The sequence below is a fragment of the Carcharodon carcharias genome, chromosome 12 (genome assembly GCF_017639515.1).
Source record: "Carcharodon carcharias isolate sCarCar2 chromosome 12, sCarCar2.pri, whole genome shotgun sequence".
In the NCBI taxonomy this organism is placed as follows: domain Eukaryota; kingdom Metazoa; phylum Chordata; class Chondrichthyes; order Lamniformes; family Lamnidae; genus Carcharodon; species Carcharodon carcharias.
The window spans coordinates 62691327-62709438 of NC_054478.1; the positions used below are offsets into that span (position 1 = coordinate 62691327).

At 42.4% G+C, this 18112-nt stretch overlaps 1 protein-coding gene across 1 annotated transcript in view; it reads left to right on the forward strand.

Moving 5' to 3' along the window:
* Positions 1-18112, forward strand: part of LOC121284684 (potassium voltage-gated channel subfamily H member 7) — a 208575-nt gene that overhangs the window by 148255 nt on the left and 42208 nt on the right. The window contains exon 7 of the mRNA XM_041200241.1: positions 9335-9587. Within this exon, the coding sequence (XP_041056175.1) occupies positions 9335-9587 (253 nt within the window). The remainder of the gene's footprint in view (positions 1-9334; positions 9588-18112) is intronic.

Sequence of the window (18112 nt, forward strand, 5' to 3'; positions counted from 1 at the left end):
ATGGGATGGGGATGGAGGGACAGGCAGGGGTGGAGGGTCCTAGATGGGTGTTGGTGTCGATGAGTTGTTGGAGCTTGCGTTCCTTAGCACTTGAGAGAAAGAGAAAAAGTTTCTTGTTGAGGCGTCGAATGAGACGAAGAATAAAATGAAACTGGGGGCACGTGCAGCTTTGAAAAAGGGTACGGCGGTGCTGCTGGAGGGAGAGGTCGAGTGTGTTCGTATGGCGGCGCATGGCACTGAGTGTGGATTTCAGAATGTGACGGGAACAGCAGTCCGAGAAACGTTTTATGTCCCGGAGATACCTGTAATCCTGGGTGGGTTCGAAACATGAGGGGTGGAATTTCAGTTGAAATCCACGTGGGGTAAGCCAGAGACAGAGACAGTCACTGAGAAAGGAGATATGGCTGCGAAAGCGGGTTTTAGTAAACACCTTGTTAAACACCAGGAGGGAAATGGAAAGCAAGGAAGGTGAGCAAGGCAAGAGAGAGATTCAAAAATCCTGACAGAGAGTAGAGCAAAACTTCTTCAAGGTAGGCATCTCTTGAAGAGAAGTGGCAGTCAATTAAACACAGAGATGAAAATAAAAAACTGCGGATGCTGGAAATCCTAAACAAAATCAGAAATACCTGGAAAAACTCAGCAGGTCTGGCAGCATCGGTGGAGAAGAACAAGTGTTTGACAAGGTGTTTACTAAAACCCGCTTTCACAGCCATATTTCCTTTCTCAGTGACTGTTTCTCTCAAGTGCTAAGGAACACAAGCTCCAACAACTCATTGACACCAACACCTATCTAGGACCCTCCACCCCTGCCTGTCCCTCCGTCCCCACCCCATCTTCCAATCCCAGCCCCGGCTGTGTATTCACTATACCCCCTGACCTTCCCCTCTCCGACGCTGAACGTTCAGTGCTCAGCAAAGGACTTAGTTTCATACTCTTACGTCCTCATCTCAATGAATTTCGGGCTCGGCACGATGCTGAACTCTTATTCCGCTGCCTTTGTCACTGTGCTCACTTCTTTGGGCAGGAGTCCTCTCCCCGTTCAACGGATTCTTTTACCCACCTCCAATATTCTCCCTCCACCTGGACCCCTCCCTCTGGACTCTTACCTTCTCTTGATCTTTTCATTGAGAACTGTCGGCACGACATTAGTCGTCTCAATTTCTCTGCTTCTCTCACCCATCCTAACTTGTCTCTCTCTGAACTTACTGCACTCCGTTCTCTCAGGTCCAACCCTAACATTGTCATCAAACCCGCTGACAAGGATGGTGCTGTTGTTGTCTGGCACACTGACTCTACCTCGCAGATGCTGAGCGTCAACTCGCAGACACTTCCTCCTACCTCTCCCTGGACCATGACCCCACCACTGAACATCAAGCCATTGTTTCCAGGACTGTCACTGACCTCATCTCTTCTGGAGATCTTCCTCCCACAGCTTCCAACCTGATAGTCACCCAACCTTGGACAGCCCGCTTCTACCTCCTACCCAAAATCCACAAACAGGACTGTCCCGGCAGACCGATTGTGTCAGCCTGTTCCTGCCCCACGGAACTCATTTCTCGTTATCTTGACTCCCTTCTCTCTCCCCTTGTCCAGTCCCTTTCCACCTATATCCGTGATTCCTCTGACACCTTATGTCACATCAACAATTTCCAGTTCCCTGGCCCCAACCGCCTCCTCTTCACCATGGACGTCCAATCCCTCTACATCTCCATCCCCCCACCAGGATGGTCTCAAGGCTCTCAGCTTCTTCCTCGAACAGAGGCCCGAACAATCCCCATCCACCACTACTCTCCTCTGTCTGGCTGAACTTGTTCTCACACTGAACAATTTCTCCTTTAACTCCTCTCACTTCCTCCAAATAAAAGGTGTGGCTATGGGTACCCGCATGGGCTCCAGCTATGCCTGTCTCTTTATGGGGTATGTGGAACATTCCTTGTTCCAGTCCTACTCCGGCCCCCTCCCACAACTCTTTCTCCGCTACATCAATGATTACTTCGGGGCTGCTTCATGCTCTCGTCGGTACCTTGAAAAATTTATTAATTTTGCTTCCAATCTCCACCCCTCCATCATTTTCACATGGTCCATCTCTGACACTTCCCTTCCTTGACCTCTCTGTCTCAATTTCTGGTGATAGACTGTCCACCAATATCCATTACAAGCCTACCGACTCCCACAGCTATCTCGACTACAGCTCCTCACACCCCGCTTCCTGTAAGGACTCCATCCCAATCCCTCAGTTCCTTCGCCTCCGTCGCATCTGTTCTGATGATGCTACCTTCAAAAACAGTTCCTCTGACATGTCCTCCTTCTTCCTTAACCGAGGTTTTCCACCCACGGTAGTTGACAGGGCCCTCAACCGTGTCCGGCCCATCTCCCGTGCATCCGCCCTCACACCTTCTCCTCCCTCCCGGAAACATGATAGGGTCCCCCTTGTCCTCACTTATCACCCCACCAGCTTCCGCATTCAAAGGATCATCCTCCGCCAATTCCGCCAACTCCAGTATGATACCACCACCAAACACATCTTCCCTTCACCCCCCAGCCAATTCCATAGGGATCGTTCCCTCCGTGACACCCAGGTCCACTCCTCCATCACCCCCTGCTCCTCAACCCCCACCTACGGCACCTCCCCATGCATACGCAAAATATGCAACACCTGCCCCTTCACTTCCTCTCTCCTCACTGTCCAAGGGCCCAAACACTCCTTTCAAATGAAGCAGCATTTCACTTGCATTTCCCCCAAATTAGTCTACTGCATTCGTTGCTCCCAATGCGGTTTCCTCTACATTGGAGAGACCAAACGCAGACTGGGCGACCACTTTGCAGAACACCTTCGGTCTGTCCACAAGAATGATCCAAACCTCCTTGTCGCTTCCATTTTAACACTCCACCCTGCTCTCTTGCCCACATGTCTGTCTTTGGCTTGCTACATTGTTCCAGTGAAGCTCAACGCAAACTGGAGGAATAGCACCTCATCTTCCGACTAGGCACTTTACAGCCTTCCGGACTAAATATTGAGTTCAACAACTTTAGATCTTGAACTCCCTCCTCCATCCCCACCCCTTTTCCGTTTCTTCCCCCTCCCTTTTGTTTTTTCCAATAATTTATATAGATTTTTCTTTTCCCATCTATTTCCATTATTTTTAAATCTATACCTTGTATGCCCTTTTAGTCTTATTTCACCCCACCCCCACTAGAGCTATCTGTACCTTGCGTGTCCTGCTATCCATTCTTATTTAGCACATTCTTTTAGATAATATCATCACCTTCAACCCTCTTTGTTCTTTTGTCTGTGACATCTTTTGGTTATCTGCTCTAATCACTGCTTGCTTGTCCCTACAACCACCCTCCCCCACTTCTCCCCCCACTCCCCCACCTTAAAGCAGCTTATGTTTCACCCCTCTCCTATTTTTACTTAGTTCTGTTGAAGGGTCATGAGGACTCGAAACGTCAACTTTGTTCTTCTCTGCCGATGCTGCCAGACCTGCTGAGTTTTTCCAGGTATTTCTGTTTTTGTTTTGTATAAAACACTGGTTAGGCCACAGCTAGAGTATTGCGTGGAGTTCTGGAATCTGCAATATAGGAAGGATGTGATTGCACTAGAGAGAGTGCAGAGGAGATTTACCAGGATGTTGCCTGGGCTGGAGAGCTTTAGTTATGAGGAGAGATTGGATAGACTGGGGTTATTTTCCCAGAGCAGAGGAGATTGAGGTGTATAAACTTATGAGGGGCATAAATAGGGTAGACAGGAAGGAACATTTCCCCTTGGTGGAGGAATCAATAACCAGGGGTCATAGATTTAAGATAAGGGTCAGGAGGTTTAGAGGGGATGTGAGAGAATTTTTTTCACCCAGAGAGTGGTGGGGAATCTGAAACTCACTGCCTGAAAGAGTGGTAGAGGCAGATACCCTCATAACAATTAAGAAGTAATTGGATGTGCACTTGCGATGCCATGGCATATAAGGCTATGGGCCTAGTGCTGGAAAATGGGATTAAGATAGTTAGGTACTTGTTTGACCAGTGCAGACCCGATGGGCCGAAGGGCCTTCTTCTGTGCTGTAGACCTCTATGACTCTATGACTATGACTCTATGCCTACAGGTGGTAAGTCAAGCATGATTGCGGGGAGATCAGGGGTTATACTGGGTAGGTCAATGGTGAGGTATGGAGATCGAAGGAAATAGAGGGCCAGTCAAGGATGAAAGAGGGAGGGTTGAGGATGACAGGTGGCAGGTCGAGGGTAATGGGGGGCAGTTCCACTGTGCCGGGGGCTGATCAATAGGGACGTAATCTAGGAAGAATAAAAGTTGGTCAAGAGTGGTTGTGGCAGGTGTGAATGAAGGATTACCGAAGGCAGGGCCAGGCTGTTGGAGCAATACACCACACAGGCCTGTGATACCCTCATTGCATCCATATTCCAGCCAGAATGAGATCTCTTGTTCTCCTCATGAAAGTCACTGTAAGAATGCCAGCAGTTTCGGCGATTACAAACTCCTCACAAACAGCCAGCCTGGTGCTGCTGGATGGCAGGGAGTGGTTTCCCATCTGGGTGCCATTTAAATATGGCGCCCGGACCATTGACCCTGTGAGCCAACAGCAGGGTTGGTGACTTCCTACCCAACCTTGCCGCATGATTGGCCAGAGGCCCTCCCCTCTGCATATCTAACTGGCTGACCCCCTCATATCTGCACGTGGCCAGCTGCTCTGCCCCTGAGCAGATTTCCAGTCCCACCATTGCGACCCTCAGCGCGAGATGATTCTACCCACTGTTTCAAGGCGAACTGATCCTGCAATGGGGCCTTCAAACAATGTGCAAAGGGAAAAATGCCAGTTTTAGGGTTGACATTGTATGATAAATTTTCTTCCATTTCCAGTTCTTCTGGCCTGAAATGCATGAGCATATCCTGTGTGCCATATGGAGGCTTTTTAGGTCAGTGATTGCCAGAATTTATAGATTTTTGTTTCTATTTCTCTATACATTTGCTGCCTGGTCTGCTGAGCAGTTCCAGCTTTTCTGTTGTGGCATTTGTGCAGTTTGGTATCTCGCATCCAAAATCTCATTTAATTCACAGAATCGTTGCAGCGCATAGGGAGGCCATTCCACCCATCATGTCTGCACTGGCTCTCCGAATGAGCAATTCATCTTGTGCCATTCCCCCATCTTCTCCCCATAATCCAGCATATTCTTCCTTTTCAGACAACAGTCTAATTCCCTTTTGAATTCTTTGATTGAACCTGCCTCCACCAAACTCTCATTCCTACCTTAACCACTCACTGCATGAATTATTTTTACTCATAACACTTTTGCTTCTTTTACCAATGACTTTAAATCTGTGCCCTCTCGTTCTTGACCCTTTCATAAGTGGGAGCAACTTCTCCCTATCTACTCTGTCCAGACCCCTCATAATTTTAAATACATCTTTCAAATCTCCTCTCAGCCTTCCTTCACCAAGGAAAACATTCCCAACTTGTCCAATTTATCTTTGTAACTGAAGTTCCTCCTTCCTGGAACCTTTGTCATGAATATTTTCTCTCTAATGCTTTCACATATTTCCTAAAGTGTGGCACCCAGAACTAGGGAACCAGTTCTCCAGCTGAGGCCAAACTAGTATCTTGTACACATTCAACATAACCTCCTTGCTCTTGTGCTCTATGCAGCTGTTAAGAAAGCCTAGGGTACTGTATGCTTTATTAACTCCTCCCTCAGCCTGTCCTGCCACCTTCAATGACTTATGCACATATGCACCCAAGTCTCTCTGCTCCTGCACCACCTTTAGAGTTGTACCCTTTATTTTATATCCATGTTCTTCTTGCCAAAATGAATCACTTCACATTTCTCTGCAATAAACTTCATCTGCCACCTGTCTGCCCATTCTACCATCTTGTCTATGTCCTTTTGAAGTTCTACACTATCCTCTTCACAGTTCAGAATGCTTTCAAGTTTTGTATCATGTTGATATTGTACCCTGTACACCAAGGCCTAGGTCATTAACATATATCAGGAAAAGCAAGGTCCCCAACACATCCCCCAGGAACTCTGCTACAAACTTGTCTCCAGCACTAAAAACATCCATTAACCACTACTCTCTGTTTTCTGTTGCTGAGCCAATTCCGTGTTCATGCTGCTATGTCCCATTTATTCCATGAGCTATATCTGTGCTCACAAGTCTGTTGTGCGCATTGTATCAAATGCCTTTTGAAAGTCCATGTACACCACATCAACAGCATTACCCTCATCAACCCTCTCTGTTACCTCTTCAAAATACTCCAGGAAGTTAGTTAAATATGATTTCCCCTTAAATCGGTGCAGGCGTTCCTTAATTAGTCTGCATTTGTGTGTGTGACTATTAATTTTGTCCCGAATCATTGTTTCTAGAAGTTTCCTACTGCCAAAGCTAAACTGATTGGTTTATATTTGCTGGGCTTATCTTTACATTATTTTTGAACAAGGGTGTAACATTTGAAATTCTCCAGCCCTCTGGCACCATGCTTGAGTCTGAGGAAGACTGGAAAACTATGGCCAGTGCCTCCGCAGCTTCCACTCTCACTTCCCTCAGTATCCTTGGATGCATCTCATCCAGTCCTGGTGCTTTATCAACTTTAAATGTAGACAGACTATCTAATACCTCCTCCATATCAATTTTAAATCCTTCTAGTGTATTAAATGCCTCATCTTTTATCATGGCCTGGGTAGCATCCTCTTGCTTGGTAAAGACAAATGCAAAGTGTTAATTTAATACCTTAGTTATGCCCCCTGCCTCCATACATAAATCCCCATTTTGGTCCCTAATTGGCCCTGCTCCTCCTTTCAACACCTGTTTACTATTTCTATGCCTTTTATCACCTTTTTACTATTGATATGCTATTTAGTGATTCCCTGACAGAAAAACTGAATGCTGAAGATGGTTTTAGATTGCAGATATAGAAATGCACCAAGAAGTGGAAAGGTCAGAAAATAAGATCTGTATGCAGGATTAAGTTGTGCAAGGGCTAACAATGTTTTTATGACCAGTAACATATTTAATTAATTTATTTATTTTAAAAAGTATATTCTGAAGATTGATACAGTGGATAAGACATATCCCAACAGTCTTTTGGCAAGTTATGGTTGAATGGAATCTGCATTATTCAGGTTATATGAGAATAAAGTTGTCATCAAATTATGCCAATTCCAGAATCACCAATATATACTTAAAGCAAATTATTAGGAAATCCATGGACGAAATCATTTATGTTTGTTATCCAATCATTTCACCAAGAAAGAAATTGTAGTGCATGGATATTTGGTTGGTAATTGAGCAAAAACTCCCCTTAAATCAATTTTATCCTTAACAGGATATTTCTAAATGACTCACAGTATATTTACACTGGATATGGTGGAGAAACACATTAATTTATATTTCTCACCTGGAACAATTACTGATAATGTCAGACATTTTAAAAGCCAAGATGGAATTTGTGTCCTGAAAACAGAATGCTCTTCTTAAAGAGAGAGATTGATAATAGAAACACATAATGCATCCAGAAGATGAACGTCATGCTTTTAGCCACTGACAATCTTCGTTTAGTGAAGCAGATGTTATTATAATATTTCTGACTGTAGCTGCCTCTGAAATTAAACAGGATTGATCCCTTTCATTATCTCACCCAATGTTTCTGCAGTGCATGGTACGGCATATAGCATTATGACATTGAACAATTTTGAAAATAAATGAAAATGGACAGAAACAAAACTAAAGGAGAAAAGAAAGACCAAAGAGATTAAAAATATAACTTGACAAAACAAAAATCTTCCAGGAATATTGCAGACTAGATAGGATGAGATTAAAAAATGAATGCGAGGGTGCAGCTGTTCACATGGAAACATAGCAACTAGTACTATTTATAACTCTGTGTATAAGGCTATTCACACAGGCTGTCTGGGAGTTTGTGATGAATTTGTATTCCATTTAGTACTGACTAGTATTTTTTTCCAATTGTTCTATATAATGCACAGAACGGGCTAATGACTGTATCAATGTTTTAGAATTCAGCAAATAATATAAATTCTCAAAAAATAAACTGCATTGTAACCTAACAGTCTACATGACACAGCATCACTGTACTCAGCCAGGACTATTATGAAAGCGTTATATGGATAAGTGTGCCACTTTTGCATTCAGGGCCACATCAAATATATAATGAGATGCTATTCACTTCCCAAGCCTGTCATTTTCTGCCTATTAGAACATGTATCTATTATATTTAGATTTAATTTCTAACCTTTTATTAGTACTAAATGCAAAATAAGCACTGCAGTATTGCTGTTATAGAGTTGCATGAAGGCAGTATTATTTTGCATGCGACATGCTTCTTGGTCAATAGATCTGTTGCTCCTGGTTAAGTAAGTCTATTATGGATAAAATCTGCTCAGTGATAAAGGATGCATTTTGTGCCATCTGCTGGCTGAACAGCATTGAACAAAAATCCAGAACTATTTATTTATTGTGGCTGTTATTGGGAAAAACCGAAGCACTTTTTAGCAAATTCTTTGACGTGGATTAATTCTGCAGTGTGGAAGCTGTTTGAAATATATTTATGTTTTTCAATAAGTTGAACTTTTTAAATTGTTGTACTCCTGATGTTAACATTTTAAGCTAAAAATAATAAGGAGATTTTACTCTATCCTTTCTGCTGGTATGTATATGTTAAGAATGACATGTTCATACACCTCTTCTTAAAACATCTCTGATAATAAATCAGTTCTTAAAAATATTTTGATAATCTCTGCTATGAATATTTTCACAAGCCTAGTATCATTTTTATGAGGTGGTTTAACTCATTGAAAAAAACTATTTGGATATTTGGTATGATGCCTAGATCTGAGTAAAAATGCAGTCTAATGTATAAGAACAACAAAAACTTCTATTTTTATAGTAGTCTTAAAATAATAAACATCCCAAGGCACTTCTCAAGAGCATTACAATGTCAGAAAGGATATTGTTTGTTTTACAAATAATATAGGGAAATTTATATCAGATCTGTTCGACAGCTCACAGCCTAAACAGTACATAATTTCATTGATGACAATCTTGAATATAGTTTTTACTTAGGTAAAGCATATTTCCAAAACGAATGCTCAAATTATTCAAGATTATTAAGTCATAGTTGAAATAAAGCACAGATTGGGAAACTACCACAGAATGCTCTCATAACTGCAGCATTTACTTAGAATTCTACAATGAAAAGTGTAGCCTGGATTGCCACTTTTATAATCATATTTGAGGATACAATTCTTTGACTAGAATTAAAGACTGTGTCCATTCATTATTGCTAATGTATAATTTTTCCACTAGGTCCTCAAGGGATTTCCTGAATGTCTACAGGCAGATATATGTCTCCACCTCAACCAGGCATTACTTCAGAACTGCAAGGCATTCAAAGGTGCCAGTAAGGGCTGCCTACGAGCTCTGGCTATGAAGTTTAAAACCACACATGCTCCACCCGGTGACACATTGGTTCACAGTGGGGATATTCTCACTGCACTCTACTTCATCTCTAGGGGTTCCATAGAAATCCTAAAGGAAAATATTGTAGTCGCAATTCTTGGTAAGTGAACAAGAAACATGAAGAATCAATATGCATTTTAGAATTTACATGGCTTTTATAAAAGTGGTTTCCAGCTTTTGACTGGCTGATATGAAGTGCTAATGCTAGAAGTATGTCGGTAAAATAGCAAAGATATTTAGAATATTGCCTAAGCTCTTCCTGCAAATTTTCAGTTTTCTATTATGCTGTACATATAGAGAAAACACCTCAATTAATTGGATCTTTTTGTCTATTTTAGTAAAAGGTTATTAATTCATTATTTTTAATTGGGTTTATGTGGCATTTATTACCCATCCCTAATTGCCCTGAGAAGGTAGTGATACAACTAAGTGGCTTACTAGGCCACATCAGAGTCAACCATACTGTATTGATGTGAGCCATATATAAGCCAGGCCAGGTGATGGTGGTTTGAAGAATATTAGCAAACTAGTTGGATTTGTACAACAAATGGAAAACGACATGGTTACTTTTACTTATACTTGTGTTGTATTTTAGATATTTTTAAACTGAATTAAAATTCTTAAACTGTCCTATTTTACTGTCTGGATTATTAGTCCAACCTTTGGATTGCCAGTCCAATAAAATAACCACACTATCATACCCTGTTTGTATATTCACAATCTAAGCATTCTATATGTTGACATTGTTGAAGTGCTGTTGGAAATTTCCTTTAGGACAGATAAGGTCACAGATTATTTTCAAAATGAGACTTAAATAGACATTCTACAGATAGATAAAATTCAGTTCTGTTGAAGGGTCATGAGGACTCGAAACATCAACTGTACTCTCCTCTGCCGATGCTGCCAGACCTGCTGAGTTTTTCCAGGTATTTCTGTTTCTGATTTTACAGATAGACTTTTTTTTTGCTTTGCATTGGTTGTAAGGTCATTTAATGTGCAACATTTCTGTGTCCTCTGTGAGATGATACCATATGTAATTAAATATAAATGTTAAACAAGTTAGTGCTTGTTCGCATTTCTGTGTAAAACTGATAGCAACTTCCAGAATGGAATTTTACCAGCCCTTTGGAAATGAACTGGGAGCCAGGATGAATGGTAAAATGGTGGGAGAAGGCATTGGGAGGGAAGCCCAATGTGTTCCCACAGTTTTCCACTGCCAGGGGATATTACCAAGAGCAGGTATGATAGTGGCTCTACTGCCCACTGACCAGAGTGGATGATCAAATAATCCAATTAATTGGCCGGCTGGCTCAATTTACCAGGCCACTGGTATTTCAAGAGCCTCAGAATAATCCCCTGCTGCATGATGAGTCCACCAGCTGCATTGAGGCAGACTCTCAGGGAGGGCCTTCTTTTTACAGAGCTCCATGGAGAAGGAGGGTCTCCCCGCAGCAATGGCCACCCCCATGGTTTCAATGCTGCCATTAGAGGGTTCACCCCTCCAATTGCCAGGGCCTGCCTGCCTGGCCCAAGTGCATTTGTGACACATTTACAGACCCTTCTAGGGCACCTCAACTTCTTACTTCCTGCAGCTTCTATCGGTGGCACTGCCAAGGCATTTTTAAAAATTGTTATTGGGATGTAAGCATCGTTAGCAAGGCCAGAATTTATAGCCCATCCCTAACTGCCCCAGGGCAGTCTTCTTGAATCACTGTGGTCCAACTGCTGTAAGCACATCCACAGTGCTGCTCAGAAGGGAGTTCCAGGATTTTGACCCAGCGATAATGAAGAAAGGACGATATAGTTCCAAATCAGGAGGGTGTTTCACTTGGAGGGGAGTTTGCAGTGATGGTGTTCCCATGTGGCTACTGCCCTTGTATTTATAGCTGGTAGAAGTCATGCCTTTGGAAGGTGCTGTTGAAGGAGGCATGATGAGTTGCTGCAGTGCATCTTGTATATGGTACACACTGCTGCCACTGTGGTGGAGGAATGAATGAATGTTTAAGATGGTGGATGGGTTACCAAGCAAGTGGGCTACTTTGTCCCGGTTGGTGTGGAGTTTCTTAAGTTTTGTTGGAACTGGAGTCATCCAGGCAAGTGGGGAGTATTCCATCACACTCCTGACTTGTGCCTTGTAGATGGTTTGTAGGCTTTGGGGAGTCAGGAGATGATTTACTCTTGCAGAATTTCAAATCTCTAACCTCTCTTGTAGAGAAAGTATTTATAAGGCTGGTCCAGTTAAGTTTTATCAATGGTAATCCCCAGGATGATGATGGTGGGGGTTTCAGTGATGGTAATGCCATTGAATGTCAAAGGGAGATGGTCAGATTCTCTCTTGTTGGAGATGGTCAGATTCTCTCTTGTTGGAGTTAGTCATTGCCTGGCATTTGTTTGGCTTAAATGTTATGGCTACAGAGCCACCAGCTCTCTGATTGAGCTGTTAGCTCAACAAGGTGGGCCACCATCCTTAATTTGTCTGATGGCCTGGCAGCAGCCTCACAATTGGCGTCTACTAGTAAAATTGCCCCCACAGTCCCACTGATTGCCTGCACAGGCTCAGGTGCCTCATTTGATCGCAATGTCTGGATCCATGATGTGCTGTTAAGATTCCAGCCCTGGTATTCACATAAACATGGTTAAAATGTAAATCCAGAAGTTGTTGACAGTGATACCCTGCTCCTCCACAGGGTTTGCTATTGCGCTGTTCCCAGATGCAATCAACACAGAATCAATGGTTTGAAAGGAAATTCAATGTTTTGCATCTATTCTCACTGTAAAAATCCTTGAAAATGTTAAGCCTTGTGAATGAAGTGTAATTGAGTTTTTAACAGTGTACTAAGTCATAATTACTTATGAACAACCCCTCTAGCCCTAAAACCTAATTTTATAAATGTGTAGTGTCAGTCCCTTCATTCCATGATAAAACAATTGCTTGACTTTTAAAATAATAAAGACTCGTTCTTATTTTAGTTTTTAAAGTTTGTTTTGATATCTCAGATCCTACCTTAATCTAATGTGTAAGTCTCTATCTTTGTTTTGCCTCTGTAAAATGATTGAACATGGAATTATAATATTTTTAGTTTGCTTTTTGCTTCCTGGTTTGCAGTCTGAGAATTTTTCAATCTGATTGGCTACACAGCCTGCTTGATGATGTCACTGTTGCTGAATGTTGCAGATTAGCTATAAATGATTCCAGATTGAAAATAACATTGGAATAGGGGAAAAGAATGCTCTTTAATGGCAGCTTTTTTTTCAAATCAGTGGCAAGTACTGTCTCTTCATCGCTGACTGCAAAATCCAAGGTTATGTCATTGAATGTCCCTTCAAATCAATGTGTCACATCCATTCATGGTTTTAAAGTTAGACACAATGCAGTTTGTATCTTCATCACGTTTGACTGGAGCATGTGTCTATGTAAAAAAACATGATTCTAGCTTGTATCTGTTACAAAGCAAGCAAAATGCAGATCAGCGTAAGGAGTGCTAACACATGTTATCTTTGTCCTTCAAAGAGTGTTTTCTGCTTTTTTTTTCAATACTAGTATTAATTGTCTTTAGTTTAAGCATGTTTGGTGACCAAAAGTGAATAATAAAACAATCTATTAAACTCCTTTAAAGCTGCACAACATTCCAGTACATTGATGACATCCTATTAATCTTCAACTGAATTTAACTTGTATGTTCTAAAAAATAATCTTCCAACACTTACTTGACAAAGTGATCGATCTATTACCCAACACATCTATACAATTTGTTTCTGTACACAAGATTGTATTTTAGTGCCAAATACTACTAAATTAACTGTTTTCATGGCCCAGCTGTATAAGGAACTAAGTTGTACCTGTCTAAATGTACATTAGAGTGGATTTTCATTCCATCATTCAGACCCAAATAATAGAGGTGAAAGGATAGTTTGGTAACCTGTTGCATCGCCCCACTATAACATCACTGATTTTGAATACATGCATCACAGAATATGAGTATTCAGCTAATCCATTGTGTTTGTACTTCAGATAGCTGTACAACACAGCTATCTACACCAAGTCCATTTCTCTTGATATATTTGTACTTCAAGTATTTATTTAAATCCCTTCTAAAAATTATGACTGGTTTGAATTCAATAGCAACTTATGGTATTATTCCATATGGTAACAACTTCTTGCATTTAAAAATTCATTCTAAACGCCCCATTAAACTTTTGAATCAAATCTAAATGTATGTAACTTTGTCACCAACTCCATGGCCATTGGCAATAATCTTTTACTTTGTAACCTCTCAAACTCTGACAACTATTGATTTTCCACTCCCTTTAACTCTGTCTGCTCAAGTGAATAAGGGTCTCATCACAATCACATTCCCTCACTCCCAATATCTCTTCTCCTTCTTAGGCAGCGCATCAAGATTAAGAATGACTTGCTTTCACTCCAGTTCGATGGAGTGAACGCCATCTGAGATGGCTGATAAGCCCACTGCACGATTTGTAGACCCTGCTACATGCTGTGCAGATGGTGCTTAAAGAGTTGGGTAGATTGGGTGGATGTGTTATTTGGAGCTTTGTGTGCTCTCTCAATGTGCTCACTGCCTCCGCAAGTGACCCTTCTCCATTTTGGTCAGTCACAAGCCAGGGCCTCCCATAAGTTGGTGGGGATATTTGACCTCTTGGAGGATCTCTCTAAAGTGTTTCCGCTCTCCTCCTGGGAATCTCTCGCCAAGTAGAGAAGTTGCTTCAGGAGTCTGGTGTCAGGCATAGAGACAAAACGTTTCACCCAGCAGAACTAACTTTGAGTGATTAGCACCATGATGCTGGGCATGTTGGCTAGGAGAGGACACTGCTGTTAGCCTGTCTTTCTTGCCACTGGATTTGGAGGATCTTGCAAAGGCACCACTGGAGGTGCTTTGCCATTGCTCTGCGGTGCTTCTGTAAGTTGTCCAAGTCTCTGAAGCATATAGGAGTGGGGAGATCACTGCTACCTGGTAAACCATGACCTTGGCCTCAGGTTTAAGATCCTGGTCCTCAAATACACTTTTCCTCTGTCGGCTGAAGGCTGAGCTGACACACTGGATATGATGATAAATTTCATTGTCTATGTCTGCCTTCGTCAAGAAAATGGTCCACATTTTCCAGGATCTTGCTGTTGATCTTAATCAAAGGGGAGGAGGTGTTGTGCTGTGGGAGCTGGTTGGAGGAGGACCTTAGTTTTCCAGGTTTTTAGTGAGAGGCCCATTTTTCCATGTGCTTTAGAGAAGGAGTCAACAATGACCTGGAGCTCAGATTCTAAGTGAGAATACACACAAGCATCAAATGAATACTGAAGCTCAGTGACTGAGGTTGGGATGGTTTTGGTTCTGTATGGAAGGTGGCATAGGTTGAACAGTTACCTGTCTGTTCTATGGATTATCCCCACACCTGTGGGTAACTTGCTGGACGTGAGTTGCAGCATTGCAGCGAGGAACATAGAGAAGGATGTTGGTGCCACCTTGTTTGACTCCGGTCTGCACTGTGATAAGGTCCATAGTAGTTCCATTGGTGAGGATCATGGTTTGCATATCATCATGGAGTAGGTAGAGATGGTGACACAATTCTGAGAGCAGCCAAATTTGAGTATGACACTCCTTAAATCTTCACAGTTGGCAAGAGTCAAAGGCTTTCATGAGGTCGGAAAAGGCTATGTGTAGTGGCTGATGTTGTGCGTACCAATAACAAGAAGCACATTGTGCTTTTCTCTTTAGTGCACAAAAGAGCACATAGTATTTCAACTATGACCTAACCAATGCTTTGTACCAATTCAACATATTAATTAATTGATTTTGAATTTCTTAGCATTACATTTAAAATTCAGATCCTAATTGCCCCCTATTGTCTAGAAATTGCTGTCCATTTAAGTCTTTATACCAATGGCAAATATGTGACATCAGCCAGCAATGACAAGAATGTAAGTAATACCCTCTTTACGGTTCAGTTTCTGCCTGCTCTTAAATTAACATGAAAACATTGAGGGTGGTGTTCAATGAAAGATGTTTGGTCAAAGAGATCGGTTTGAAGGAGGCTTTTAAAGTATGAGAGAGGAGCGGAGAGGTGGAAATGTTTAGGGAGAGACTGTGGTTAATGAAGAGGCCCTGCCAGCATTGATGTACAATTACATGGAGCAGAGCATCATAATGACCTGCACCCAAACCTCAATGACTGCTGCTAAGAGCAACCAACCACATCTCTTTCTGAAGTCTTTGCAAACCCGACTCCTGAAAAAGTGCCCTGGACGTTAAGATTTTCATTCTGAGGGGGCCGTATTTTATGAGAGTTGTGGCCACCACCCATGGAAAGAATTCATAGACAGCCACAGGGGCTGCTCGGTGCAAAGGCAGCCTGGGCAACAGGCCCGCCTCGGTGCTCCAGCATTTTGTCCCAGCTGTGAAAAAAGGAATGAAACCAAAAGCAGCCCTCCAGCACTCACTCCTCCCACCTCCTCAGCAGCAGCTCCCACCCAGTAGCTGAGTACTGTGCACCCTGTGCAGAAGTAGCCACACTCAACTGGTTGATGTTCAATTGAACACTGCAATGAGATGCATCACTGGAAACCTCGAGCTGACCCCTGGCTACCTGGGCTGGCACACATTGCACCCCCCATCACCGATCCGCCGTGACACAGTGACCCTGTGTGAAGCTCAGTGAATCGAGGAAAACAAATCCTCCCCTTCCACCAGGACCTCACCAACATCCCTCACCTCTGCTTGACGTCACTTAAGTCCATGAATACAATGCGATTTCAACCCTGAAGAAGCTTGGAAAAATGAATAGTCCTCACAAGAAGCTATGAACAAACACCTCGTGAAAGACCCGACATGGAAGGTCCCTGGTTTCAACCTCCCACAAAGCTCATGGGCACCCCTAAGCTGCATCTGTACAAACCATGGCGGATGCAGACACCTGCTGCACAAATGGAAAATTAAAATCTCTCCTGTGTGCGACTGTGGTCACTCAGAATGGACCATGGAGCACACAATGACTCAATGCCTGACTCATAGGGCAGAAATTTTCGCTCGGCAGTTGGGCGAACTGCTCGAGTGTGAAATAATGCGCGTTGACATCAGCCGAGCGTGCCAACATCAATACGCAGTTGCGTGATAGTTCGGTTGGCTCTATAAGAACTTGGAGCTGTCAAACAAGCTGTGAACTGACAGGCACCCAGCTTGATGTGAAATCAGTCATGTAGCATTAATCCTGTATAGCTATCCTTCAGTCTTGTGTTATCAGACAGGGTGAAATAGCAAGCACTGATTTTTTTCAGCACTGTAGACAGTTTCTTTCAAATATTTAAAGACCAAGAGATTTAAATATCTTGACAGGTTGGCAGCTCCCTTTGACAAATCCAATGTACTTGACAATTCCAATGAGTTTATCCACTTTTCACATACACACTTTTAATAATCCTAAAGGACACTTGACTTCTCCCAAATGGCACCTTACCTCTCTCAAAGGGCACCTTACCTCTCCTAAATGTTTCCCAGGATCATATCCAAAAGAGTATCTTACCTCTCCAAAAGGGCACCATACCTCTCCAAAGAACTCCAGTCAGTGTAGACTTTCTCCTACCAGGTTTAACGTGCACAAGTCATATTTCTCTCTTCCCCTTGCAGATCAGATGAAGGCAGCTACGCTTTAGCATGTGCAGCTGCCTCCATGCACCACGGATATCCAAGGTTTCACCCCCACCGTTTCACCTACTCCTCCTCCCACCCCCACTAAAATGGTGGGTGCCAGGTTCGGGGGCGGGGGTTCCAATTCAAGCCTCTAGCTCTATTTTCGCAAATACATAGACCTCTCCATCTGTGTGAAAATTCAGGCCTCTGTATCAGAAACTCCTCACTTCCACCTATCCAGCTAATTCTTGCATCTTCTGTGCAAAGTTTATAAGCCAATTGCGATAGCTTCTAAGCAAGCAGCTGGCCAATGCTGGTTTTCTGTCTCCTTCTGGCAAACCAAGATATGACCATAGTGGTGTGGCCATCCTTCGTGTTTATTTAAAGGAGGTGATTTCCCCTAACTTCAGATTTCAACAGGGTCAGAAGTAGAAGCTGTGAAGGGATTTAGCCACAAGGGAATTAAAGTGTCTGCTGTGTTGCTCTGTTTTTTTCCCCAGTGTAATTCACCTGAAATCCTGAAAAACCTTAAATAAAATGCAGAATTTTAAGCACAAATTACATTCAACACAAATTGAATTTCCATGATCCTTTCCACTACCTTAAAAAGCATCATGCTGGAAATCACTTCACCATAAAACTGCCCACATTGATGAATTAACCAGGATGGGAAGTTTCTATGAATTGTGCTCACTTGTAAGGCTTCAAGGAGAGTCTCAAATTAAGTTGGTTTTATTGGGCACAAGGAAACCAGTAAAGAAGTTTTAATCTTTTTTAATTTATTTATTTATTAAATTTACTAAGAACTAACTACAGTATCCCATCATAACTAGCAAATGGTTCTGAATATTTTTAACTTATTTTCAGTCATTTGCATTTGGGTTACTCACAGGTGGAGAATTGGCACTTGATTTTTTGTTAGGATAAATCCATTTTCAGTTGTATAGTTCAAGCTGCTCCAAGTTACCACTCTTAAAAATTTCAAAAT